The sequence below is a fragment of the Pleuronectes platessa genome, chromosome 3 (genome assembly GCF_947347685.1).
Source record: "Pleuronectes platessa chromosome 3, fPlePla1.1, whole genome shotgun sequence".
Lineage (NCBI taxonomy): Eukaryota > Metazoa > Chordata > Actinopteri > Pleuronectiformes > Pleuronectidae > Pleuronectes > Pleuronectes platessa.
Window position 1 is genome coordinate 18,524,479 of NC_070628.1, and position 26,918 is coordinate 18,551,396.

The window sequence follows — 26,918 nt, forward strand, 5'->3', positions numbered from 1 at the left end:
GATTTGAGACAAGACGGCCACTTCTGTCAATTCTTGCCAATTTTTATAGAGTCACATTATTCTGGACCACGTACAGCCAAGTCTGTCATCAGGCTGTAGCTCAACCACTAACTCTTCATCCAATGTACGAATTAAACATCATGAGTAATACGGCGAGTTGTATAAAGTCATGAATGAAGCTGTGAAAAGCATTATGTGAACGCAGCACTTTGGTTTTAAACAGGTGGACAGCCTGTGTGTCCCTGTGATGCATTTCCTCTGAAAGGCTCTGCAGTGGTCGCCAACCCAGTTCCAAAATGCACTTAAATTTCAGGTGTTTGCAGATCAGGTTCAGTTATAGGCCTCATGTTATCTGATGTGAATGCACCTGAGGACACAATTCAAATCGGATAATTCAGACCATACTCAGATCTGGCACACGTGGCCACTTTCTCTTTACAGAGGATAAGAGTGGAGGAGGATGAAAGGAAAGGAAAGAAGAGGAGGCAGGGAAATTGACTGTCCTTGATAGAGTCTGACTTCAACCAACGTGGCTAAAAATAGAACAACCCTGCTACACACACACACGCACACACAGTAGGGATTCCCATCAAAGCTACTTTAACCCATCCTGACCTTTTCATTTAAGGTATGTTCACTCACTCACCCTGACGTAGTCCTTCATAGCCTCCCTGCACCCCAGTCACCTGGGCTCCTGCATTCAGAAACACTTATTAAAACACACACAAAGATACTTCTATTCATCTCCCTTCCCCGTACACATTCAGTACAGATAACCTGTCTTTATACCACTCGTCTATGATTTATCCCTATGTATTATACTCCAACAACAACTGAGCAATGAAGTCAAGAAAAGGCTCATTAGAAAAGGACCTGACCTGCTGTATGTGAGCACACAGCACAGACACAGGCACATATGGGAATAAAAGGCCCCATTGACAGTTTGTTATTCATTTTGAACTAAATGCTTTGGTGGCGAGAAGCCAAAAACCCACGATGGAAGAATACACTTTGAATAGACAAGCGTTTAACCTTCTCAATTAACCTTTTGTGAAGTTTACTCTTGACCTGGTTAAAAGCAGTTGACAAAACAATTTCACCTCAATTAGTTTCTGCTTTTGATTATTATTTAGACCTTAGAAGGGCGATGTTACACAAAGGCTGTTTGTGGGCCTCCCTGAGGATGCATGTGCTTTTCAGCGAGCTCTCAGCCTGAACCAGCCCGAGAGCTCAGAGCTAAGAACCGGTCTGATGCAGATGCAGCATCAGTGTGTTAAAAGTTTCACAGCTCAACATTCTTGTAAATGTTCTCATTTAATTTCTTGCAAGCTAACCAATACTATTTTTTAAGTGTGGTCTTGTTGTCACAATGAAGTTGTTGTCACCCAACCTACAAACATGTACAAAACAAGTTCATTAGTGAAGTTAAGCCAACCTGGCAACAGTCCCAAGGTAATGAAGGTGGAAAAGAACAGTGTTTGTTAGTATTTCAAAGGGAGGAAAAGGTGGTGGGGACGGATGCAGATGTACTCGGGTGAAACTGTGGTGCATAGACCCACGTATCTGTCTCGAAGCTGTCACTGTGCATTGTCTTTGTTTCCTGCTTGCGGTGTCCTCAGTGCACTAACGCTGCCTGTGTGAGTGTGTTGTGTGCACTGAGCACTGACATAGAGAAGATGAGGGGCCTGAAGTGACCACACAGTTGCTAAATCTATGCTACATAGTTTTCTTTTGAAAAGAGTGTCCTCAAACCTCCAGCCTTTTGGCTCCATATCAGTTTTAATCCCTGTCCATACTAACACGCCGGAAAACGCATATTATGTGACTACTTGAATATACACTGGGCATGCATGTGTAGGTTTAAACAGGAGTTATTGGCATCCTGCTGGACATTGGAATTCTCACAGATTGCTGAAATAATAGCACTTTAATGCCATTAAATGCCATTTATCTGACACTTTTAACCAAAGCGACTTCCAATAAGTGTATTGACCATCTATGTGGGTCAATTCAGGGGTTCAGCATCTTCCCAAGGACTGTTTTTCGAGCTGCTGTCCTACTGGTTGGAGGACGACCCTGCCCCGCCTTGTCCTTTGCATGTGAGCAGTTGTATCATTGTAAAATGAAGAATTAATCTGTACATCCGCTGTTGGCAAAGACAACAGGGCCAGCAACACTTGTGATTTATTATCAATGTCGCGTTTTACACTGGTAGCCGAGGCAAATGCCGGTTGTTTTCGTAGGGAACCAGGGGTCATGTGATAGGAGCATGACAAACCAGCAAAGGCTACATATTGACCAAAAAGACCAAATCAGCACGGTGAGTGTCCAAGTCATGGTTTTCAACTTTTCCATTTTGTAGTGTGGACACAAAGTGTGTTCAGACCAGAGTTGATGTGTTTTAAAAGGGAAACTTAGTTGTATCGCTGTAACCAAATGCTTTCACACCACAGACTTAGTTTTTACAACAACTCACCAGATTCCAAACAGTAAAAATATAATGTGGTAAAATGTCACAGTGACAGTGGGAAAAGAATTACGCAAGGGTACTTAACAAAAATAAAAAATAAATAAACTTTGACAATGAAAGACCAATTGAAAGGTCAAGAAGGAGAATGGCATGGAGGTGAAAGGAAAATTACACGATGAGAGAGGGGGGAAGTGGAAGGACATTTGATAAGTGAAGGAAGTGGCAGACCGACACAGATGACACGATCACACTTAAAGAGAGAGAAGTGACAATAAGACGAACACATGAAGTGAACAAAATGTGTCGAGTGGCATTTGGTCTTGTAAAAGCTCATAGAAGCCTTCAGCAAGCGAAGTTGCCTGAGTGCTCGGATGACACCGAGGTCACTCCGGTCAGTGGACTCACTCCTCCTCCTCATCTTCATCTCCAATCATGTCTGTTGTCACTCTCTCTCAATACACACACATATATATCAAAGCTTTTGGCGCCCTGGTGCTTGAATTACATAAATACAGTTCAATCTACGTTTCAAGATATGCGGTGTTGATTGTGGTATGTGAAACATTTCATGGCGATTTGATTGTAAACATTGTTTTGGTTGGAATTTGGAAGTTGGAAAAGCTCATGTCTACATTTCATTTACACCCATTATTCATTATCTCCATTTTATTCTTGTTTGTCCTCATCGTGACAGAAGTATTTAAACAAGAATGAATTCCTTTATACTTTTTCAAACATTTGGTGGTTATGAGAAAAAAAACCACAGACAGTATACAAAGATGGACGACACCTCCTCCCACTATTCAGAAATGTGGCCAAACTATCCTGGATACATATGCTGCCATCTTGCCCATTTGGAGCCAGAGTCTGAACATTCTCATCCCATTTTATTACATCAAATGACAAATTAAAACCAAACTTTCGGGAAATATGACCACTTATACATACACCAAGAACTACCTCAAATGACTTTGATTTGTTCAAACAGGGCTGTTGAAGGTTTAAGATCTTTTAAAGAAATGGATCTCTCGTGTTTCTCTAGTCATATAACCCAAAGGAAATGAAGCCAAAATTTAAAAGTGACCCTTTTCTTGTAGAAAATGAAGCCAATCAGAGTCCGGTAATGTCTTGATACACGGGGAAAAAGGTAGAAAATGACTCAAATGGGACTCAACAGGAAGTTTTCTAGGAGAGTGGATGAAGAAGAAGAGTGTGCCTGCTGTGTGTGTTGTTGGCTGACCGGTAGACTCAGTGTCCTGAGCTGGTGAGGATACTGTGTAACAGCGCAAGTCGTGAGTCATTTGCTCCAGAGGAGATTGGACATCAGAAGGTTTTGTATAGTCTGAGTCCTCCCAGGAAAATGGCCCTGGTCCCATTTCCAAAGAGCACGAGAGGGTGGTGGTGAAGGTGAGCTCTGTGTAGCTTCAGGATGTGTGTGTATATGCACTCTGTCTTCTTGTGTTTCTTTGCTCTTGAAACCTTGTCTGCATGTGTGTGTGTACCACCAAGGTTAGCTTTTTAGCATGTTGGCACCTTTGTTTCAGTATGCTGTGTTCCTGTGTGTGTGTGTGTGTGTGTAGGATGCCTTTCCCTTCGGCAGAACAGGGCTGATGGTTTGTTTACATCCTCTCAAGTTTCGGAGGGGGATTTACAGTCCCCGTGTTGGCGAGCGAGGACGTGCAGGGAGGATCTACTGTTTCAGGAGGAGCACTCCTCTTCCTCTGCATCCTCTTCCTCGGTTCATGTTCTCCTCCGTGACATCCTCCTCATGATTTATCCGCTCACTTCCAACCCCTGCTCTTCTTCATTCACTGTCTCTCCTTTTTCACCTGCTCAATCTCTCTTCTTCACAGACTCTTGTTCACTTTGTTTGCCAGCTTAATGTAGAGTAACCCGTCCTCATTATCCCACATTCATTAACAAACCTTTTTGACCCCCCCTGACTGTCTTCCAAATTTCTCTTCCTCACTGCTGCCATTTGTCTTGGCCTTGGCCCTTTCTCTAACTCATTCCCTCGTCCACTGTCTCCCTCTCCTCTTATCCTCTGTCTGTTTCAGCTACGTCCTGCCTTTGTCTTCATATCACCGCTCATATCCCAACATCTTTCAACCAATTTTTCTTTTTCAATCATCAAGTCTCCCTGTGATACTAAAAACCAAGCTTGATAACAAATTGTTTTTTTGTTTACCCCAATTTTCACACTGCACTTGAGCAGAGCCTAAATGATAACAATTTGTCATTTTTAATGTTGCCCCAATTAAAATGTATTTGGTAACAAGCTCTTGAGTGTTTGCCATCCAAGTGCCATGTAGCTCTTGCAGGGAAGATTGCAAAATTAAATAACATGGTCTCGTTTTGTCTGTGAGATCAGCATATATACTGTATTGTAATACAAAATGTTGACCAGTGGTTACGAACCTTTTTGGGTCAACTCGAAGCATATGGTGTTTCACTCCATAGCCACCAGTTTCAGAGACCTTTTTTAACCAGCTCTACTAAATAATGTAATATATTATGTAGCCCTAAGCAGCACAGTATCAGGGCTCACGTCTGAATGTCGTTTTATAGTTTTATCATCGCATTTTCGTGCTTAGGAAAGTACAATTTGATGATCAGGGTTAGGGTTAGTGCTCTGAAGCAAAGTGAAAATCCAGAGGTTAAGTCATCTGGGAGTCATTTCTAATCATCAGACTTATGGTCAAGTCCCCAGTCATATCTATGTTTACGCCTGGCGTCCACATTACACATACATTTTGTTTTGAGTTTTTGCACACATACACACTCCATGGTGGCATGCTACATTCTCTTGCGACACACACGTGCTGCAGCAGCTGTGCGCAGCGATCTGCGATTCCTAGCACTCGCCTGTGACCTTCACCTCAATGCCAACAGCTAACTGGGCTGTGGCGCAGCGCCGTCGAGGCTCATGGTTAGTCTTTCTCTGCCGTTAGGAGCATTTTGTCAGTTCAAGCAGGTGTGACATTATTCTGATGAGTCAGCATTTGAATTTGGCGACAAGGGGAATGTTTAAATATCTATCGGGCACATCTTTACTGCTTCAGGTTCTGCTCCTGGGACGGCAGGTTTCCAGTAGCAGATTTGCTTTTGCATGCCAGCCTGTATCCACGTGCATGTTGATATAGAGGGATGATGTGCACCTGAAAATGATCCACACCCCTGGCTGCAAGAATCCAACACTTTCACATACAACAGATTGATGGCTGTGAATATTAGTTTTTTTTATGCATTAGATTACAGTTGATCTGTTAGTTTTGGTTTCACGTTGTTATAGAGGTAGTACTCTAAAGACTTGTGTATGTACACCCTGTTGTCATCACCTACATTGATTGGTTTGTAGACAGGTTTGCGTCTTTTGTCGTCAGAGCATTGCAATTGCAGCTATTGTATTCGCAATAAACTAAGCACATAAAGAAAATGAATAAACCGGTTTACTTTGTTAATTTCTTTGTCACCCTGATATTATTGATACCAGCATCACCAACAACATGCGCAGTACTCAAAACTTGTTTGAATGCACCAAATTAACTTCTCTTTTGGTCAGGCTAATTTTTGTAAATTTGTATGGACTCTGGACTAAACTGAGAAGTCCGAAGGTCCAGACCAAAGGAAGTCAAAGCTTAAATATTTCTCACTACAACACTTTCCACGGTTTATATTTTTATCCTGATTTAAAGACCAGCAGGAAAACATCCATCCGTCCATCCATCCATCCATCATTCCATCCATCCATCCGTCCCTGGCATTGGATTTGTATGTATAAACGTGTCTTCCCGTGTGTTGATATGATGAATAATGATCGTTTGGGTGATTAATAGTTCTGTCAGAGGTGAGGCGTGTGTCCTGGGTGTATGCCTCAGCTGGCCAGCACTTTATCCCACATTAGCAGGAACTTGGAGCTGACAGGTATCGGGTTGAGTCACAGGTGGACACCTCAGCACATTTAGTTTCAGTGAAAGGTCAAGGGAGCCGCCATCAGAATCAATATGCAACAGAAATTGGATTTTGAAAGGCAATTCACATTAAAATGAGACAGCAACGTTGTTTGACCTTAAACTGTGGTTGTGCATGTTTGTATTGACACTGACAAGTAATCAATGTTCAGACAGATTTAACTGGGGTCACTATATTTTAAATTTCATCATATCTTCCCAGAGACAAAGTGCGGAATCTTGAGGATAGCAGACCATATCTAGTAGTGACTCCAAGTAAGGCTCAGTATTCAGATTGTTGTATCCAAAATAATGGATATTTGTGTTGTATGAATTCAATATTAAGTAGTTCTCCTCTGTGCAGCTGCACAAGACAATGGTTTGTGATTAGATGCAAGGTTTAGTGGGTTGAAAGAGAGAAAACATTTGATTGGGTTCATGTACAATCCCAATGGGTTTTGGTTGGCGTAAGGGTTAGCATTAGGATATTGTAATATGCAAAAAATAAAAAGACAGTCGCCGTCTTGTGTTTTCTAGTCACCACAATAAAAGCTGATTTCTGCGAACAGAGAGCACATTTTCTGACTACCCTAAATAACACTCTTGTTTTGACAAAAACATCTGAGCAAAGGCTAATGCTTGTACAGCAAACCTGCATTGATGAGTAAAGCAACGACATGCATCACAGTAGAAGTTCCCTCCTTTCTATCAGGTCGTGTCATCAACACACCCGCTGGGTTGCTGAGAATTTCCCAGAAATGTTCCTGCCGAATTGTCACTTGGACATTTTATCAGGAGCCTAGCAGGTAAAGTTATGGGACAATGTCTAGAACAACATATAGCCCCTCAGGATACTTCCAGGAAAATTCCGAAAGCATTTTCAGTTAATCTGCCTATGCACCTTGAAAAAGACACAGCCACAGACAACCAATGTCTTCTTTTACTGCACACTGTAAATTCCCCCTAAGACCACTCTCTGCAGCCATGGGAAAGACGGCAGGGAAGGGGGGAGAAGCGAGCAGCTCCATGTGTAGGACGGGGCAGATAAGTACTGCAGAGGACTCTCCCTCCTGCAAGGACTGATTTCTCGTATTTATTGTGCTGTGATCAGAAAGATTGGGCAACATCGATAACTTGCTTATTGTGTTTTTCTCCCTCTCTCACTAACATAATCACTATCTTAACTATCTTTCTCCGTCTTCGTCGTTTGCCCCTTTCTCTCCCGTCTCGCACACACACACTAATTACAGTCCTGCTCTACCTATTGACTTTCAGGCCTACAGCTGAAGGATAATCTTATCTGGAGAGAGCAGCCCACTGAGCACTGCCGCCCAGTTGATTAAATGTGCACAGAACAGGGGAGGAAGATCGTGTGCATGTTTGTGTGTGTGTGTGTGCGTGAGTACGCCTTTGCCATCATAGGTAATGAAATTGCAAAGTGGTAGGCTCAGCAGTATGTGATTCTGTATCTATACATTTAAGTGTTTTGTTTATGTATGCGTGTATGGGAAAACTGCAGATCTGTGTAGTTAAATACAGAAGTTTTTCATATATGCATTTTTAGTGTATATTGTTTGTCTTATAAAATAAGTGTTTCTAAATGGGTGGAGAGAATTTAAAACCTTTCGATTCACTTTAAAAAGGGTGTGAGCAGCAATTTCAAAGTTCTGTTTTTTTCTACCACACGGTTTTCGATAGTATAACTCTCCTCAGCTGATGTTTTTTAAGTAGAGATTAATATATACAAATAGCGCCCCCCCTCACAGGTTCTTGGCGTGTGCATCACTATGCACATACGTGTCTCCCACACAGGCTCATAGCACCCGGTAACCAAGGAGAACACATTGAGCTCAATTATACAAGCTGTGAGTCCGGGATTATTCCTTTGCCTTCATTGTCATCTCTGGAGCCATTTCATGCTTTTTCACAGAAATGGAGCAATTAAATTCATATGAGCTTTCTCTTTTTTTCCAACTGTTGCGACCACTGTTAAAATTAAAGAGACAATAACGTGACAATTTAAGAAGGGATGGAGTCAGTACGATGTGAAACAAAAATTGATATATTTACTATCATGACTTACAGAATACAACAAAAGGTTCTCAGAATGTGGGGGAGGAAGGGAAAACGTGATTTAGTGGAAAATGAACTGAAATTAATATAAAACAAAACAAAACAAAGCCTGATTAAATACCACTAGAAACAAAAATGCAAACAAAAGGCGAAGAGTGGCACCAACCAATCAACCTAGTGTTTCTTAACAAAAAGCGATCCATACAAAATGTAAAGAGAACCTCCCAAACCTCCCACCACAACTACCTCATCAATTACTTTAACAAACTCTTACAAAACACAACAGGACAGACCAACAGTCACATTCCACAAGTGGAAGATGTCTTCAGGTGTGCTCCTTATATTAAGGGGCACTGGCTGTTGATTGGCTCTTTGGTGGTCTGGGGAGCCAATCGGCAGCAAATGCTAGACTTAAAAGGTGGACTTCATTCAGGTTTGTTAGCACCTGGAGAGAAAAGCGATGAGGCAAGAGAAACTTATAACAAGCCCGGCATGTAACACCAACCAAGGCTGCTCATACAAGTCATCAGTGTTTCAGTTCCTGCCAAGCACAGAATGGTCTTTCTGTTGGGCCAGTTCCCCGAGGGCGTTAATGTGGCCCTCTACAAGTGGAACACGGTGATTAGCAGAGCTGTTAGTGTAGCTATTACTTCCCATTGACATTCAAACAGAGAGTTGTGCTGACCTGGTAGTGCTGTTTGACTGGAGGTCAATTATGTCCTGACTGATTTTTATTTTCCACCAGAGTCTCCGGCTGATGTCGAGGACTTCTGAGTGCAGGGGGTCATTTGGTCTGGTCGTGTGTATAAGGTGACCTATTATAGATTACTGGAATATAGTTACACAAAGTGAATCGAAATCTTGTTTTGTTATTTATTTGTTTGTATATCTAGGCTTAATGCTCATGACGGTTTCATATTCATATTGTTAATAGACGACTTCCTCAGCCCATGATGAATCACAGTGTGGCTCATTTGTAAAAGCAAATTTAATTTCCGCCCAGTCAAATTAACCTATTAGCTGTTTTTCCAAAAGCTGATTGTACTTGAAGCTACTAATACACGCAGCTTAATTGAATAATGGATTTCATGTTAATTGCTTTTCTCAGTAAAATGTGCATACATTACATTACAGTCCCTAACATTGTCTGAACAGTGTAACCTGTTGAATACAGTATTTATTTTTCTAGTTTTTACTACAAACTAACTTTAACTCTTTGTACATTAAAACTACACGTTTAAAAGGATGGTCATGGACACATTCCCCCTATGGCCTTATGGTTTAAATATAACTCTACACCATTCCTTCCTCATTTGGTGAGTGGAATCTGTTAAAATGCTTATATAGCCACACCCCTGCACCCTGTATTCCTGCCCTCACAGCGCCACCTACAGTTGAGGAGCCTTTTCCAGCTACTGAGCTCCACTCACAATCAACAGGATTGGTTTCTAAGGTTTGTGACATCACACTCTATTTTGGGGTTTTTGGTTTACTGCAGTGTTAAAGCAGAAATACTCAGACATGGTGTTAATTGGTTATTTTGCTCAAAATATGTCTTGTCATGTTGTAAGCACAGAGGGGACATGTTCATGATTTTAGATTTTCAACAGAGGTAGAGAGAGGTAGATAGTGATGGGGGATTGATGGATGGATGGATTGATGGACATTTGGAGGATGGCCAGCCAAGTGTTCCGCAACATTCTCACAGTATCAGATGACAAATCAAATACATACAAGTCTCATACATATTTAGATATTATTTAGATACCCATATATTATGTTGTGAGTAATATAAATCAGTTAGCATTTGAGCCTGTTTCAAGGCCAACCATTGAATTTGCATCGGCCCCTCCTGGGCCTTGGACCGGGGTCAGCTATACCCCTTGACCCTCTCTGATGGTGGGCCTTCCTTTATCTATTACTGAGTGCAGTATTATTAAAACTGAACCTCTGCAACAATAGACTTGAATCAAGGCTACATACTGAACTCTATATGCTCAGCCAAGGTCCCACAGTCAATTAAAGCCAGGGTGAAAAGCTTCCATCACTGTTCATGTGCCAGTGAACGAATACTCAAAGCCTCCATATCTCGTTGAGAATCAGAATGAGGAAGGAGATCATCTCTCAATGAACAGGTTCCTCTCTGTTCCCCATCCTATGTCGCCTGTTGTTGTTTGTCGCTGTACCTCTTTTGATTTCCCTCTCCTCATCCTTTCTGCATTAAAACACAGTGATCTACAGTGACCTGTTAATCATTATCATCTCTATCTGCTCATTTCTTTCTCTCATCCCTTCTGTTTTTCACTTCCTCTTTTTGTCTCCTTCATCCTCTGACCTTCTCCTCCCTCGCCTTCCATACTCTACTTTCTTGGTGATGCCGCTGTAGCATTATCGACTGCTCAAGAAATGCTGAGGGAGTCCAGATAGACCACGTGCTGTATTGAGTGACGCATGCAGCTATGTTGTTTATTCATACCGTGTTTATCCGGTGCAGCAGTGTCTCTGGCCATCTGACAGCTAGTCTAGACCTGTTTAAGCCTTTAGAAATGTGAGCAGTAGTAGTTAAGTTAATGATTTGAAGATTTGGTTTTCATGATTTTATTGAGGATGCAGTAAAACCAACACTTTCTCCCAGGATGGACGAGACAAATGGCACAGGAACAATTCAGGTGGAAATGAATTGTATTGAGGAATTGTAAAATGATTGAAGTGTGAATAATTTAAATGATGTTGGATGCAACTAATTGAGTGTGGTGTTGTGTTTTCCTGAGGGTGAACCCCAGACACTCTCAATTCAAATAAGTTTCTCTCCACTGTATATGATTGGACAGAATTCAGGAAACCACAACCAGAGTTTTGGCAGGAGGACATGGTCCTGTAGTAGGTTGTGATTTTGCCTGTGTGAACGCAGCCCTTTTAGTTTGTGGATTAAGGTTTCAATGACCCTAACCAGAGCCCCGCAATAAGCGGTGATGATGACAACACACTTTAGTTTACTTGGGATTGATTGATGAGCAACAACAAACCAGAGGGCCTTGTCATCAGGCAAATCGAATAAAGACGGGCCAAGTACTGGCCTCTTTGTGGCGGCTGCGTCATGGAGCTAAATGATCGATCACGCTGTGAAGATTCCAGACGAGAGAGACGGGGTGAGTCGTACTTCATCGCCGCAGTGTTCTCTGAAGTGATTGCCTGTTGTGCTTCAATGGGGAAAAATAATAGAGCTGTTCAACCAGTCAGTACAAGCTTTTATTTGTTGTTGTGAAATCCTTCCCTAATATGGAACGGTCTGTTATGACCTGCTCATGGTCAAGCGCATTCATCACAGGGTCCTCAAACAATTCTAATAAGCGGCCCGGCCCCTCACTAGAGGCCTACTTCATTAATGCACATCCTTGTATATTAGCTAGTTGATGACCGCGACAGCTCACTGAGAATGAAGTGAATGGAAAAAGGACATCTCTTGTCTAGTCTGGGGATTAATTAGGCTAATATCACACTTTACTGCCTCTGCAGCCCTTTGTCCCAGGCATTAACTTCTGTACACCCGCACCTTCCTCTTATTCTCTGCAGATTTGTCCTCACTAATAAACAAAGGACTTAGAAAAACTCCCAGCTCATCTTAGTCTTCCCTTTCTCCCTCTGCCTGTCTTTCAATCCACACTTCTCACGTCTGTCATTTTGCACCTGACATGTGGTAGAAGGAAGGAGAGTGCCTGCATTATTTACAGTAGCACTTAACCTGGCTCACCACAGCCCAGAGAGCTGTTTTTAGAAACGCTGCCTTTGCTTTCCCCATTTCTAATGAAAAGGTTAACTTTCTTTGACATACATCAGGCTGCGGTTAAGGAGAGAAGAGAAGAGAATGAATATAGGGAAGATGATGCAAAAAGAGCATGTTATGCAATTTGCTCTGGCTGTTACCATGGAGGTGATTTCATATCTTACACTTATTTATCTTTATATACCTGCTGTGTTTAGAAATGAACCCAATTGAGCATTTTGAAAACACTGGATTACATAAGCGTTTCTGACACAGCGCCACCATGTTTGGTGCCGTACATATTTCAGAGCGTGTACGTCTTCCGCGAGGATCTTTTTGACTTTCTCTGTAACTAATTTATTGTGAGGGACTCTGAACTGTCTCTGAAATTAACATGTGGCTGCATGACGACTGAAACACAACCGGACCTCATCTATATGTCATAAACATACTACTGCAAATACACATAGCTGAATGGGGTTCAGCAATATAAAACACGTGAAGATTATTAATCATTCTCATTTCCTTCAGATCATCACACAGTGTATGGTTAATTTCAGTGCTGTGAGTGCAGGACATCACCCTTTTGCATGATGCGTTTTATAATCTTGTAACACGGATCGCTGCAATTAAAGTGCACCCACTGAACTTTAGGTGAACTTTGAGAGGCTCTCTTCTATGCTGCTGCTCTATTTGGTTGAGGAAGTTCTAATCAAGTGGCTCTCATAGTGGTTATGGCAAATTTTACCGTATATTTCTAATGACAAGGCCCCAGCTTGTAGTGCTGGATGAGCCTTTGAGAATTGCACCTTACTCTGCAGTTTCTCCTACAACACTTGATAGGCCAGTTCGCCTCAAGTGATCTGATCATAAGTGGACCGCTCTGATAGTACGTCGGTTGTCACCTTACTTCTCCACATGTGTCTCCTGTGACCACTTGTGATCAGATCTCACTTCACCGCCTCAAATGCAAATTAACATAAACTTTTGCAGAGGCCGAATGATGTGGTTTTAGCCAGTGTGACTATGACAGATGGGCCCGTTGTCTGAGTGTTTGTGTTCATGTCAGCGTGAGAGGGAGAGAGAGAGGGAGAGAGCAGCAAAGTGTGACCGAGCGAATCAATATGCTGTGTGCAGCTCTACTATGAAAATCAATATGTTGCAGTCATTGTTAATATTGTGGTGGTGGCTTCAAATATATCAATTTGAAATGCTGAGAAAAGTTAAAAAATACTTTGGGTTTATTATGAAACTCTAGTGGGTCAGAGGATGTCAGCTGAGTACACGGTGCTTGAAAGTTGCCCAGCATGCATTTGGGTTTACACAGCTAAAAGAATGTGGCAAAATGCCACATTCTCAGACCACCGATGCATGTGGTCTGAGTGATTTCAAGTCCTTCCTGGACACGTTCACACTTGAAGTTGAAGTTGTCCACTTTTGTTACGCTCACTCGAGACAGATGTTAGTACCAGGTCTGAACACAGCCTCTTTCAGGTCAATGGTTTGGTTTCTACACTGTTCTCATTGGGAAACACTCCACAAAGATCTGCGCTACACAATTTGCATTTCCATTGCGGGTTTCCGAGGACCTCGAGTGGTCATTGAGTAACAATTCAAAGCATTTGGGGACATGCACATTGATACCACTCTCACTCTCTGTGTTGAGTATGGAACCAACGCTGGTGGGCGATGACCCTGCTTAGCATAAAGACTGGAGGCAAGAGAAAACAGCTAGCCTGGTTCTAGCCTAAGTTTAGATAAATATCTGCAGAACAACAGGAGTTCATATAGTGCATCATGTTGTTCCTGCAGTTGAACACCTACAACACATAAAACCACAAATTGTTGTCTGTACCTTTTTTCGTAAACAAGGCGTTAACTAGTGGGTCCAAAAGTCTTGGTAAATGTATTTTCAAGTTGGTGAGAGCCAAGCTAGCTGTTCCTGCTTAAGCCAAGCTGTTGACCTCTATACGTAATGCCCAGACATGAGAGTGGTATCAATCTCCTCATATACTGCTTAGAAAGGGGAGCTTTAATCCAAACTCTTGGAATCTGCCTTCAATGAATGATGATACACATTGGGGATCTCAGAGTTCATTGAGGTCAATTAAATCTTTGGCCATCTTTTACATCCGTCATTTTGTCGACAACACTAAAGAAAGCGGTGAAAAACGTGCACCACCATTTCAGCCCAAGGATACAGTATGTTGTGAAATTGCTTCTCTGTCTCATCATCCATCAAAAACATTCACTTTACCACGATATGAAAACCAAACTAAAGCAACAAATCTTCACATTCGAGAAGCTACAGACGTCAAGTGTTTTTTCGTTGAAGTTAAACAGCATTTAAATGCTCTTTAAAATTGTTGGATTCTGTCAATTGATTAATCAACTAACTGACTAACTAAACCATCCAACTAGATGTCTCTTTAGTGATGTAGTTCTTTGTTGCTTCACTGTGTAATAAACTAAACATGCCGCACAGTGGAGAAAATATCAGAAAAGAAAAGGAAAGGATATTTTTATATAACACCTCCTTGCTGTGGCAGACGTCGGCCAAACACCATGCGCCTTAATGACTGTTCGCCTCTGATCGTAACCTGCTGCTATGTCGGGGAATTGTGTGTTCAGACTACCTCTCAAGACTTGGATATTGTGTTAAGTGTTTTTTTTGTTGTTGTTGTTATGTGTGTCCTTTTCTGACACTGTAATCTCCTATATGTACCATTATCTAGAGACTGGGGGTCTAGCGGTGAACTAATATAGAGGAAGTGAGTCATAATGCTGCTGCCCTTTGAAAGCAATGCAGTGTGCTGTCACAGCACTGCAGAGGACACAGAGCCAAGGTGCTGCAGCAGTTGGGTGTGGGACCTCGAAATTTGATGCATAAATGAGGGATGGAAAACAGTTTAAAGGGTTAACGGTGGTATTTTGTGCACGATGCAATTGCGTACTTATTTTTATATATAAGAGCACTGCATAGATGACGGTTTACTATTTGTTGCAGCTTCTCTGTGCGTGTGTTTCCTCCCCTGGTTTCCTCTTGCAAAGACAAATAGGTTAAGTTTAGTCACAGCTCTCAAAGTAGATGTTGGTTTGTCTCGATAGTCGTTTTCAGACATGAACTCTTGAAAATGGTGAGGGGTGTCGCCTGTGTAGAGCATGGAGGAGGCAGGACGTGACATAAAGATTCCACTGCAGAAATCACAGACGGCCCTTAACGCCCAAAGGTCTAAAATCTCATTGTCTTTCCAAGTTTACATATTTATCGGCGTCCTCCATGTGTTTGGTATCTCTTGTTCATCCTGAGATATTTGTGATATGTGTCAGACCGACTGACGAGCAGAATGTACCCTGCCTCTCACCTTCACATGATGGGTGGTACACGATAGCTTATGGACGGATGGATACATTAAGTAAATGCAAGACCTACATCTGGGTGAAGTCATCCCTTTTGTTTACCATAAATATACCACCAGGTGGTTACTGTATGAAAGGAAAGTATTTCCAGCTACCTTCTGACACGGGTCTGTGTACCCACGTTTAACTGTTGATTTTCATTTCCAACAAAATGTTATATGCAGAATCTTCTATTAGATTCATTAATTCAATCATGATGCAAAGGGGGACACTTATTTATTCAAATCAATCTAAATCATCAGCCTTTTCCCACAGTTTGTTAAAACCTCTTTCAGATTAAACTCTTGTCCTTTGGATATAATTGGACACTAAAGACAAAGATCATCACCACACCTCAACTAAACTAAGACTTGTTTGAAACAGAGATTATATCTAAGAGATGATTTTTAATGTTATGTTCTTATGTTGGTGAATGGATCTTGGGCGGCTGGGTCGTCTACTAACGAGAAGGTCAGTGGTTCGATCCCTGGTACCTCCAATCTGTCCTTCCGCAAGAAACTGAACCTGAACTTCCTCTTGCAGTGTGTGAATGATGTGATAGGAAAAGCTCAGGGTATAGAAGCGCTGCATAAATGTGTTTGTGAATGCATGAATGTGACTTGTGTTGTGCAAAGCGCTTTGAGTGATCGATTAGAGACTAGAAAATTGCTGTATAAATACAAACCATTTACCATCAGCACACTGGACCCATCCACTGTGAAATAAGTATAGTATTCATATGCTATAAGTAGACCAGATAGGTGGTTTTATTATACTCTCGTTATTTTCATGGAGCATCAAACATTGTTATGCAAGTGTTAAATAGACGCAAGTACACTTAAGGTGCAAATCCCCAAATGACAGGATCTGTTGTAGCTGCCTTACTCTAACGACTTCTGATCCTTAACATAATTATTGCGTTCACTTAAGCACACACCTGTAAAATACCAACCACATGTTCCCACCTGAGATTTGCAGCAGCTGCGAGGTCCTTACACCGTTTTCAGCCTCCCTGGGAGCTGTTTTTGGGTGAACACTTTACATTTGTTCCCTGACAGCGTTTCACAGCTCAGCTATGCGCAGTGAAAGATAAAGGTCAGGCAGAGTGTGTGGGAATCCAGGGGAACACAGTTGAATTCACTCCCCTTCATTACTGGGGTTCTGCTCTGAAGTCTTAACATAGGCTTAAGAGAGATGGAGAAGAGTTGGGATGAAATGGTTACCGGTAAACCATGGTAAAGGTTCTGATGATAAGTCAAGTTTTAATTACCATGATTACCATGGTGCTTGCTGTCACTTGGGTTGGTTTATGAAATCTGGCACCGTTTCTTAACATGCCGGATCCGAGCAGACCGAATCACAAAGTCGATTTAGGTGCCTCATTTCAGTGTCTGAGCTCTGTACTGAAATGCCTCCATGTGTTGAGTTAACATTTCACTTAACAAATGGTGAAAACAAACTGTCTACATGACTCTGGCAGCACGTTAACCTGCACTTAGCTAGTAGCTAAACTCGAAAATTGCGTAAAACCTAAACGTTTGAAAGTGTTGCTGCATTTCATGTGAAAGGATTCCATCATCGGGAGTTGCAGCAAATGTCTGAGGAATAGCCGAGGGCAGAGAACCGGCAGCGGCTTGTTTTGTGCTTATTTCTTAAGAAAAGAGTATCGGATCTGTCACCAATAAGTCACTGGTATAGTCGATTTTGGAAATCATCTTGCCACCCTCCTTGATGTCCTCTAACTGGGAACCACTGCCCATGCTGACACACCATGTACTACGGTTTTACGCTCAGCAAGTTTCACAAGTCGTATGTTAACTTCTTCTCTCTCCATGTTCTCTCTTCCAGTACCGGATCGGGCAGCTGTACATGATAAGCAAACACAGCCATGAGCAGAGTGATCGAGGTGAAGGGGTGGAGGTCGTCCAGAAACGAGCCATACGAGGACCCGGCCCATGGCCAAGGACAGTTCACAGAGAAACGAGTCTACCTCAACAGGTCGGTGGAAAGATGTCTCTGATTGTATTTATATTGTCTAGCTCGTGTTAACACCAAATTCATTGCGTCCGAGATTCTGCTGCCAGTTGAGTGAGGCTGTAGTATTTAGATTGAAGTTTAATGTTTTTCTTAGGCAGACACCTCCGGCCCACAGGACATGTTTTGTTTGTAGAAATAATAGAGGAGGGACTGAGGAGGTGGAAAAAACAACATTAGATTCTATGGTTCAACAGTTTATGAAGAGTACGACCCACAGAAACTGTAAATGCGCCCACGCTGACAGGGTGCATATAATGCAGAACGGAAGCGCTGCAGTAATTAGCTGAGTCATTTTTACTTCTTTAAGTGTGTGTATATGTTAAATTTTTGTTAATTGGTTAAAATTACATTCGGTTATTTGATGAAACACACACAGATATCGTCACACACACTGCAATTTTTACTTGAGTTGCTCACTGATGCATCTCATTGTGTCACGTGAACATGTTTGTGCACCAGTGTGTGAATGTTGTCGTGGAGATGCATGTGTGACCCCCTCCATGCACCGTTTTGTTAGAAATCTCTTTCTAACAATAGGATAGAGAGAGAGAGAGAGAGAGAGAGAAGAGAGAGAGAGAGAGAGAGAGAGAGAGAGAGAGAGAGAGAGAGAGAGAGAGAGAGAGAGAGAGAGAGAGAGAGAGAGAGAGAGAGGAGAGAGAGAGAGAGAGAGAGAGAGAGAGAGAGAGAGAGAGAGAGAGAGAGAGAGAGAGAGAGAGAGAGAGAAGAGAGAGACTCTTAGCCATTTGTTTGAGCACAAATACCTGTGTCAGCATTTTGCTATGCTGGGGAACTAATTATGTTGAGTCAGCACTTATCTGCTCTGCAGAGGAGAACAAGAAAAGGGGCAGAGGGAGCAGACAGAGATTAGTTGGGCTTCAATGCAGGTATTTTTCATTCTTGTTGCTCTGTAATAAATTGTTAAAGTTACTAAAACATTGCATATTATTAAGAAGTTGCTGTTATTCACAAAAGCTGATTTTAAGCTTTCTTCAAACTTTGTTTGGGCTGAGGAAATAATGGTCTTAAGGGCTAAGTTGTTTTATAATGGAGGAGGCTCAGGCTGGCTCTGCACACCAACTCAAAAGTAGATAAAACCATCGCCTGCGTATGAAGGTGGACGACGCATCTTCACTTCCTTCACTTGCACGGCTGAGGTCATTTGTAGCAGAGTCTGCACAGTATTGATCGGGTAATGGAGCAATCCAGAGTCAGACTCAGCTGTCAATCATAACGTTTGTCCACGTTTTCTGATCATCAAATTAGAAATTATCACCGGATGCAAACCACCAGGAGGCAACTGAGATGCTTTGGCCTCAAAGCTTTGGCTTTTGAGCCGGCATGTCGTCCATCTTTATACACAGTCCTGTATTTGCTAAATCTGAAAACATCTAAGGGAGGTTACTTCAGGCCAATTCATTTTTTTATTAATCCCTTTTTATGATACTTCAGCTGCAATATGTCTTCACATGGAGGGAACTTTAGAGAAAGTGAAAATGGATGAAGAGAGAACAGGAGAGAATTTAATGAATCCAAATGCTCAGCGTTAACGTCCATTTACATCTGCAGCTCAGATGGGAAAAAAAAACTAAGCACCGACCTTTCCAGAATACTTGACATTTTATTAAGATAAAATCAAATGCGTGTTTTGGCTCTTTGATTCTCTCGCTCACACACACGCCCGACGTACGCACACACACACACGCACACGCATGCACACACTTGCTGACAGTAAGTTATAAGGTGTACCATGAAAAGGGAATTTATTATAGATTACTCTGCTTTCCTATCTGACGTTACCAATGATAAACACATAATGAGGCAGTTTAATGAGATCTTGTAGTTTATCCGTCTGTGCTGTAAATCAAAAGTACTCTCGCCTGAATGAAAAGGGAGGAAAAACACATAAATAAAAGGAAACAGAAAAAGGCAAACATCTGCAGCGATACGACCAGAGAATAAGCAAACTCTAAGGGATTTCACGTCACAGAAGTTCAGGAAATCAAACTAATATTTGTCATGGTACATCCAGTGATGTTATATGACGATATTTAATGTTAAATTATGAAGTCATACTTTATCATAGCTAACAACTCGTTTGCTCCCATTAAAATGGCTTCCCACAGTTTTCTCTGCAACAACTAAACATTTGGCTCTGACTGACCAGCAAGAAATTCAATCTGGACTCATTCTGTAAAGCTTCAACCGCCCAATTCACTCTCACTATCTTGTGAAGGAGATATGTTCAACTAAACGAGTATTTTTCGTTTTTCTCTTCTACGTGCAAATGTCGGCTTTGGCGTGAAAACTCAGAGCAGCCACCCACCGAGCGTGCGGGCTTGGCCATGTGGGCTCCATCACAGCAGCTATTGGCAAAGATATTTTGAAAGAAGGAGGGAATGGGAGAAATCAACAGATGGAGGTGTGGGAGTAGCAGTCTCTTTTGTTGGGAGAGAGACATGGGGAACAAGAAAGAGAGGGAGAGAGAATGAGCGTGCCTGCCAACATTCGCACAATGTGAGCGGCGAAGGCTGTTTTTATCCAAAGCCGTCACGATGCAGTGGGCGCCATATTTTTTGTCCCTCTTTAAAAAAGGTTTTCCATGTCAATCAAAGCAAGTTGAGCTGAAGGCTTCGTTAAAGCTGCTGCACGTCAGTGTTTGACTCATAAACACGTTCTCAGCGCAGCCTCAATTACTGTCTAACCTCAGTTCAAAGGTCACCATCAGAAAATGTCAAGCAATCATACTGGCACACTAAGTCACCTGGGTGCAAAGTGAGCTTCAATTCTATGAACAGGTTTTTTTTGTCACCTTTGGACCAAGGCTAGCTGTCTCCCCCTGTTTCCAGTCTTAGTGCTAAGCTTGAGCTAACCCACCACTGGCTGTAACTTTATATTTGAAGTTTCATATTGAAGCCATAAGATCAATTAATCAAAGAATAAAATCGTATATTTGTATAGCTACTTCACCTTATATTCATCTATGTGGACAAGTCTGACTCCAGTATTCCTTCATTTATGTATGTTGGACATATAAGTCTTAAAATTCACTCATTATGGTCTTAAAACAGGTCTTGAAATACTATAATTGAAACTGCAGAAAATATGTTTTCCTCATATTACTGGAACTGTCGAAATCAAAACAAAACGCAGCTAATGGATGGGGAAAGTGAAAAAGTACCACATGCCTCTCCCTCATTACTGCCACTGAAGTGCCCTGGAGCAAAGGCATGAACCTGCAACCACTCGAGTGAGGCTGCTCAGTGGCCAGCAGAATAGTCTGTGGTTGAACTTCCAGGAGTGACTGTCCTGTACGTGACCAGGGTGTTCTTAAATTTTTTTATTTAGTACTGAGACAGACAAAACGTATGATAATAAGATTTGTGTCATGATGTTGGGTTTTGGTCTGCAGTTCGTGGAAGGTTTAAAAAGCCTTAATGGATGCACAGCAGTAAACCCTATGTGATTGGGCTTCTGTATCATCTTCCCTGAATTAAAGCTTTTCGGAGCAGATTTTTCCTTTTACAACATCCCTCAGTTTCTCTCCTCGAGCAGATTTCCTTTCACAAATGGAACAAGTTTTTGATGATTGCTGCGATAACGGAAGCAATTTCACCCTCCAGCCCTGCCTCGCTACTTAATCCTCACAGTGTCTCTCCTCTAATGTTTCTGCCCTCCTCAATGTGTCTCTGCAGTAAATTACCCACTTGGGCTCGAGCCGTGGTTCCAAAAATCTTCTACGTGACGGAGAAAGCATGGAATTACTACCCTTACACCATAACAGGTAATCTCGCCGAGCAAATGTGTTTCCCGGGAGGTCAACCAAATTTGTCTGAAGCAGTTTTATGATTTCCGTCTGACCAGTACTGTATTAGCCAGTACCACACACATACACACTCTCTCATATTATTGTTAAATCCAGTAAGCCAAGTTCACAGTGCATAACTTTCAAGTTTTGTTGTTCAGGTCACACCACACAACTTGCTGTCTAGTAATTGAGAGTCTTGCAACTGTTGGGAGTTCAAACTACACGTACGGGGGGGGGGGGGGGGGGGGGGGGGTCACACAACATGATCATACCGGAGCCGTTTTCAGCCATTGACTACGGAGGATGTCCGGAGAATTGGGTCCGGACTTTCACATACGAGCAATGCAACGGGAGATTCTCCGCTCACACGTGTTCACATTCACGACAACATTAGAAGTCTCTGAAGCTCTCAGCCAAGGGGTGGTGCAGCAGATGTCTAATTCCTGCTGTGGGGATCACATGTTTTGGTTTACAGCACATCTACATAGTCCTTATCACCCGAAGCTCTCTTGACTTTGTCGACGGTGTCCTCCACACGTATGGCTCCGCTTTTTCATCTTGAGATATTTCCTTTGTGCGTCTGACCCATGTAACGTCATCAACTGTGAATTATGCAGAGGATGGTCTGCTGTGTTCTCACATGAGCTCCTCCGGACTTTCTGAGGAAGGTCCTGGGGCTCTCACCCGTGAGATTTGTGTTCACCAATACAGCCCCTCCATAGCATGTCTGCTGATTCTCAGGATTTCAGTGCACGTCTGAAAGCAGCTCAGGAGAACCCCCCGACTGGTCTCCAAACTACATTTAATCACAAAAACGCAACGTTATCTTCTGCTGGAACCAGGCTAAAGCCTGGTAAATTTTTCTAGTTAGTAAAAACCATAATTTACTCGCCATTTGCTATTTTTACTGGTTGTTGAAGGGAGTTGGCAAAGTGTGAAAACATAGTACGAGTTCTTCAAGAGCATTGAAAAGGAAAAAGACCTGTTTTAGACAAGGTTGCTCCTCTCCACTCCCTTTTTAATATATTAAAGGCTAGCCTCCAGGAAAGTCTTTTTTCTAACTACATCCCTCTAAAACTTCAAACCTGTGTTGCATAATGCAGGAAGCTCTGATGCCTAGTTTTCAGATACTTTGAAGGACATGTTAATGCCACATTAATGCTTAGAATGGACTCAGGGATGATGACACAGAAACATTGGAACTAGGCAGTTTTATCAGCTTGTAAGCAAAAATGTAAATGTCAGGGACCTCTGAAGACAAACTGATTTTTCAATGAGTGGATGGAGCCACGGATTCACAAGGGCTCTCAACACTAGCACACATTATTCAAATAGATCTCAGTTCGAACGCGATGATGACAAACTGATCTGACTTCATCTGCAGCTTGTCACAGTGTCTGTTTGCCACGACTATGCGACGTGTGAAAGCATGTTATTGACATGGCAACATGCTAAAGGAGTCATGTATTTTTTACATGTTTATGATTTTTTTTTTTTTATGCACAATGACTCACTATGGGGGCTGGACTGGAGTCAGCCTCTCTTTGTGAACCGCCAACGTTCCAGACCACTGGAATCAGGAGTAGGGTGATCAGAGCTGCAGTGGCCATAACATGTTTCTGTGATGGTTCTAATGATGCTGATCTGAGGGAGAAGTGTTACAGGCAGAGGAACACAGATAAAAGAGAGTTATTCTTTTTGATGGGAGCAAATTAGAGAAAGCGGAGGAGAAAGTCACAGAGGAGGAGGAGGATGTGAGAGTCACAGAGATTTTATGCAAACATGTCCTAGACTGTATGTCTCACACGTTTGTTTTACAGTGTGGCCCCCTTGTTTCCTTTAATTCTAACCTTGTCTCTGTTGTCTTCTCTCTCTCTGCTCCAACCGGATGTCTGTGTCACACTACGCCTCGGCCTGTAGAATATACTGTAAGTAGCCTCTACATGTACACTATTTCACCCTTATGCATTTGTGCGTCTTTGAACATTCACTTTGAGCTAGCTCTCTGTGGGATTGTCACTACGAGCGAACCCTTTCACATTACATATGGGCATTGCAAATATAACTCTAAAGGACCTCAAAAAGCAGTCCTCTAAATGTGCCTGATTTTTTTTCATCAAGATATATGACTTATTCACTTGGAAATGTAAAAAAAAAAACCCCAGGGTTCCCCAACTGATGAGGATCAGATCCAAAATCTAAGACAATTTATTCCCCAAACTATACAATACTTTAAGCAGAGCTTTGTGCAAATCTGATCTGTAGTGTTTGTGTAATCTTGCTTCTTGTGTAATACACCAACCAACAGACAGTGGTAAAAACGTGATCTCCTTGGCTGAGGTAAAAGAACCTTAGTAATAATAAGGATAATAAACTTATCTAGGTATATTAATGATAGTGTTACTTTTTATTATACACTGAATCCATTTAGAAGCTAGAATTCTGTTTACAAAAGTGACTTTATGCAGTGTGCCGCTGTTTGTACCTTTGAAGTGTAGCTGCAGGATTCCATGTCGGTAATGATCAATATAACTCTGTCTAGTCCACACACACACACACACACACACACACACACACACACACACACACACACACACACACACACACACACACACACACACACACACACACACACACACACACACACACACACACACACACACACGTTGTCTTTGCTAATGAGCAGAACTGCCTACGTGAGATGAGATTAACCCCAGCAAACACATGAAGATTTAGCAGAACTAGCGGACACATTTTTAAGAGAGGGCTTAGCTTTAGGGCTTCTGTTGAGCAGAGTGAGAAATGTCAGTGACGTGAGTCACGCTGCTTTAGGGTGAGGGGATAAGTGGTGAACGAGGACAATGTTGTGAAAAGAGAAGAATACTTTATATTGTCTCGTTTATGTGTGGGAGCGTTTATTGTTCATGTATGAATCAGTGTTGATACACTCATGTCAAGAAAAGTTGTTTTCAGCGAGTGTCAGCATTTGTAACTGTTTGACAAAGAGATAGACCTTTATATGCTGTCACAGACTGGTTGCTTTAAATTATTTGTTTCCTCATCTTTTTCTACAGTGCTCATTCCTGCCGAAGTTCTCCATCCACATAGAGACAAAATATGAAGATAATAAAGGATGCAACGACAATGTGAGTACTGTGTGTGTGTTTGTGTGTTTTTTCCTGAAAACACATTCACATCTTTTACTCCATTCCTTGTTTCCTTCCTTCCGTCCGTCATTCCATTTTCCCTTCACCATTTATTTGTAAGTATTTTTTGGCAATGGGGGTAGACATCCAGCACAGGGCCTCGGGTCGGAATCGAACCTGGGCCGGGTGAGACACAGCCTCAGTGAGGCGGCAGCTCTACCAGGTGACCTATATGTCGCCCCATCTTTTCTTTCTTTAATGCTCACACGGTGACAAAACACCCTGAGCGTGCAGATGTATCTTTGCTAATATCCACAGGCTCCTTAAACTGTCAACTGTCAGCGGAACGCAAACAAATGCATACAAACACACACTTATGCGACACAATTGTGTCATCTTTCAGTTTTCATCTCTGAAGCGTGGTCACTGAAGGAGATTTCTGCTCTCGGAATTTAATAACAAGGTCTCTGATCTGTCGCCTCGTCCTGTCAAACCGAAGAAGCATCAGTCTGAACCGTCACAACACGTCTGATGCACACTGACAGGCCGTCCATTTCTGTCTCCCTCTGCACTTAATGGGTCAACCTAAACTGCTCTGACATCAACGGGACACCAGAGCCGACCACAGCCTCCGATACACAACCGCTCACTTCCTGACGATCTGAAGCAAAATATGATTAAAATAATAATAAGATCGTGATCACCCCCACTCTGTATTTCATGCAATTTGTCTGTTGCACACCACTCTGCCATTTTTCATCATCATCAGCCTTTCATTTGATCTGCGCAATCTGGAGAGGGGAGTAAACTACACAGAGAAACACAGCAAGTAGAGAGCAACTGCCCAAACAGAGCTCGCTGTCCAACAAGTGGAGCACTTTTTGGCAGACTCTCGAGGATCATGTGTAGCTGGCATTGAGATCAGCATTGAGCTGTTCGTGGACTATGACTACACATTGACACACTTCTCCATTATGTTACATACTATGTGTTATTTCACTCACGGCATCTATTGCACGTTCGCTCGTCCTGGGATCACTCACACGTGGCTCTCTCTGAGGTTTCTACATTTTTTTGGGGCAGTTTTTTCTCACTCTTCTTGAGGGTTAAGAACAGAGGATGTCACACTTTGTTAAGCCCTATTATACAAATTGTACTTTGTGAATTAAGGCTATACAAATACAATCTGATGGATTGATATGTCAGGGTTGCATGTGAGCTTCTGAGTTGCCGAATGTGCCTGGATGACGTTAGTCATGTGACCTTTGCAGAGGGCTTGTTTTCCATCATATGTCTGCTATATGACATGTTGTGCTTTCAATTGGCCTGTTTTGCTTCATATATATGTAATTCTGCACAAGAAGGAGAGGGGGCGGGCAGCAGTGCTCTGTTAAATTAAGAGATATGTGTGGGAGTCAGTTAACTAGTCACAGCCTGACTGATTCTCCGACTGGAACTACGAGCTAATAACATGCCTATGCACATGTATTTGTATATTTCTTCTCCTAGGGAACAAGAAACTGTAGTGCAGAAACAGCAAAGAAGTTTTATGTCATGAGAGTCATGTGCATTTGCACTGCCAAAAAAATCACACATTTGCACTAGTGAATGTACACTGCTCGGAAACACACACACACACACACACACACACACACACACACACACACACACACACCAGTGAATACTCACTCATACACACATATTAAGCTTTAACGTGTCCTGAGGCATATGTTGCTCTACTAATCTAAAAAGCTACGAAAGCAGGATGATGAGCATCTATTTACCTCTTCTCCTCCTTCTACTCTTTCAGACCATTTATTATTGTTCTATATATTCTTGTTAACTTGGCATAACCCTAGCCGCGAGAAAACTGTCACGTTGTCGCTCAAGTGTACCCTCCGGTCTGACCACCTGTGGAATTGACGTGTTTTCTTTTCGTCTCTTTTTTTAATCACATCTTTTTTCCGCGCTGTCACTCTGCCGGCCACTGTTAACGTCATTAGGAAGCCTATAAATATCATTGGAAAAATCATTAAAGAATGTTTCCTCAGCTCTGACGCACACTAAATAGCTTTGCACCTTTTATTTCCTCCTATTTCAATTTTGACTGTTATTAATGAAACCGACCAATAATCCTTCTAATTAATTTTTGCTCTCATCTAAATTTAAAAAGTGATGCAGACCTCTCTTGTCCTCCTCCTCTCTGCGTGCATTTCCATGTGTCCCTCCTTTTCTCCAACCCCCATCTCCTTTTCAATGTTTAGCTCATCCATTT

The 26,918-nt window shown here is 42.1% G+C and overlaps 1 protein-coding gene across 1 annotated transcript in view; it reads left to right on the plus strand.

The window, feature by feature from the left end:
• Positions 1–26,918, plus strand: part of LOC128436226 (cytoplasmic phosphatidylinositol transfer protein 1-like) — a 70,510-nt gene that overhangs the window by 34,298 nt on the left and 9,294 nt on the right. The window contains 5 exon segments of the mRNA XM_053418012.1: positions 17,504–17,584; positions 17,586–17,653; positions 21,385–21,473; positions 23,418–23,425; positions 24,572–24,643. Of these exon segments, the coding sequence (XP_053273987.1) occupies positions 17,504–17,584; positions 17,586–17,653; positions 21,385–21,473; positions 23,418–23,425; positions 24,572–24,643 (318 nt within the window).